At 46.9% G+C, this 2,708-nt stretch overlaps 1 protein-coding gene across 1 annotated transcript; it reads right to left on the reverse strand.

Moving 5' to 3' along the window:
* Positions 1–574: 574 nt before the first annotated feature.
* LOC145583908 (uncharacterized) lies at positions 575–1,207 on the reverse strand. Its single transcript, XM_081640859.1, has one exon. It carries the CDS (start codon positions 1,205–1,207, stop codon positions 575–577), a length of 633 nt encoding a protein of 210 aa, XP_081496985.1.
* Positions 1,208–2,708: the final 1,501 nt, after the last annotated feature.

Below are 2,708 nucleotides of genomic sequence, written 5' to 3' on the forward strand. Positions count from 1 at the left end.
CTGAGAAGGCATCCATGAAGCTTAACAAGGCGTGGACACTGGTTGAGTCTACCAGCTGATCGATTCGTGGTAGCTGATAACAGTCTTTTGGACATGCTCTGTTAAGATTAGTGAAATCAACGCACATTCTCCACTGACCATTTGCTTTCTTTACAATGACCACGTCAGCTAACCACTCTGGATAATCACAAGGCTCAATGAACCCAACTTCTAAGAGCTTGTCCACCTCTTCCTAGATTGCCTGATTCTTGTCCGTGGAGAAGCTTCTCTTTTTCTGCCTGACTGGATTGATGTCTTCTTTCACATTCAGCCTGTGAACCATCACTGTCGGGTCAATTCCTGGCATCTCGTCTGCTAAGAATGCGAAAATGTCCTTATTCGCCCTGAACAGCTCTATGAGGTGCACTCCCACTCCAAGGTTAATGTCTTTCCAAATTTTTATCGTCCTAGAGTTATCGCCCTCTGTGAGTTCAACAGTTACATGCTCCCCACTAGGTAACGGCCTGGCTATCTCTTCCTTTGCGAGCTCAAAGTTTTCCATTGCCAACTTCTATTTATCCTTTTCCTAGTGGTACTATTCTCGCTTCCTTTTTCTTGATTTCTTTTCAACATGCTCACTAAACCTTGGCTTTGAGCTTAGCTGTTGCCTGGTCCTAGCTGGCTGCTTCAGGGCTGTAATATAGCATTGTTGGGCTGTCTTTTGACTTCCCATGAGGTTTGCGGATCGCCCATCATTGGTTGTGTATGCCATGGCAAGGTGATATGTGGATACCACTCCGCTTATTTTATGAATAAGCGGTCTTCCCACGATCACATTGTAGGGTGATGGGGAGTTTATTACCAAGAATTCAGCTCGAATATCACGTCGCCTTGATCTCTCCCCGCCTCGGACTGAAAGCTCGATTATGCCCTCAGGAATCAATCCGGACCCGTTGAACCCGATGACGACTTCATAGCTCACCCTTTTTAGGTCTTTTCTATCCAGTTTTAGCTTTTTGAACGCACTAATGTATATAATGTTGGCTAAGCTGACACCATCTATTAGTACTCTGTCCACCTCCCATTTTGCAATTCTCATTGTCACTACCAGAGGGTCATCATGAGGGTAGATTATGCTTTTCATGTCATACTCGTCAAATGTAGCTCGTGGCTGCGGGGGAAGTGGTGGCCATCTGCGCTTCTCATTGTAATTTATCTGGTGGATCATTTCTCACAAGTCAGCCCTTGCTTTATTCACGGTTCCACCATGTACTGGTCCACCATTGATTACATACACTCTGCCCTCTAGCTTCCTATCTCGGTCTCTGCCCTCAGCTGGGCCTCTATAACCTCCTCTACGGTCATGGCTAGACCTGTCTTCTTCCCTTCTCCTTGAGGAGTCAGAATGTTGCTTGAACTGGTTCAGGTATCCCCTCTTAACCAAGTCCTCTATGTTATCCTTCAAGTGTGTGCATTCATCAGTGGTATGCCCATGGTCCTTGTGGAAGTCACGCCACTTGCTAGGATCACGGTTTCTATTCACCATTCTGGGTGGTCCCTGCCACTTATCATCAGCCTTGTTCACGCTGAAGATATGGGACCTCGAATGAGTGAGCAGGATGTATTGATCAAACCTTCTAGGCCTGCCTCCTTGTTTCTGGTCTAATCTTCTTACTCCCACCGCCCTATCCGCATCTCTGCGACCTTGTTCAGCTTTGCTAGGCTGGTCCACCCTGGCTGTATTTTCTGCTAGGGTAACTTCAGCCCGCTTAACTGGGTCACTTGGTGCTTTTCTATTCAACATTGCCCTGTCAGTTTCGTCTGCTTTTATGAACTCATGCGCTTTACCCAGCGCTTCAACTAGCGTTTTAAGGCTTTTTCATCCCATATACGCTCTAAACGGTGAGCCCGGCAGCAAGCCCCTCTACATTGCTAGCAATGCTACTTCCTGACTCATATTTGGGATGGTTGTTGCCTCTTTTTTGAATCTGGTTATGAACTCCCTTAGGGGCTCATCTTTTCCTTAAACCAGTGACATCAGCTCAGTGGTCATTTTTGTACGATCCACCATGGTGACAAAGTGTTCCATAAACATTCTCTTCAGCTGATCATAGGAGTAAACGGATCCTTTCATGATGGCTCTGTACCACTCAGCCGCCAACCCCTCCAAGGTCGGTGGAAATACCTTACACTAGACTGAGTCTGTCATAGTGTACAGTACCATGTGGTTCTCAAATGCCGAAACATGGTTCTTAGGTGTTGTGGTTCCATTGTACTTGTAGTTGGGCATCTTTATTTTCTCCATTAGCTCTTCCAGAATCTCCCTACAAAATGGGGAATCATCTGGAATAACCTAGATTCGTGCTCGCTTCTCCCTGTCAAGACTTGGTCCTCGCTCAAAGGCTGGTGACCTACTGTGAGTGACACGAGTCTCCGGGTGCCTCTTCTACACTCCACTCTCAGTTCAGGTTTCGAGCTTCTAGTTCCAGCACATTCTTCCTCAGCTAGACCAACTCTTTTTGCACTTGGGTGTGACTTATGGGTGTTGCCTTCTTTACAGCTGGCTCTGTAGCTGTAGCTACTGGTGAGAAGCCTGTCCCTTTACCGAAATTGGTAAGGACTGCTGTCATGGCTGCCAACTGCTCTTTACTGCACTTAGAGAGGTTCTGCAGGATGGCTGGCATGTTGACGGGCTGCAGTTTCTGCGTTACTGGTGTTGAAATGATGGG

The sequence above is a fragment of the Chenopodium album genome, chromosome 16, assembly GCF_948465745.1.
Source record: "Chenopodium album chromosome 16, dcCheAlbu1.1, whole genome shotgun sequence".
Classification (NCBI taxonomy): domain Eukaryota; kingdom Viridiplantae; phylum Streptophyta; class Magnoliopsida; order Caryophyllales; family Amaranthaceae; genus Chenopodium; species Chenopodium album.

What these genes read in the sequence shown, in the direction of transcription:
- LOC145583908 (XM_081640859.1), bottom strand. Translation starts at nt 1,207, where the DNA reads ATGATCCACCAGATAAATTACAATGAGAAGCGCAGATGGCCACCACTT.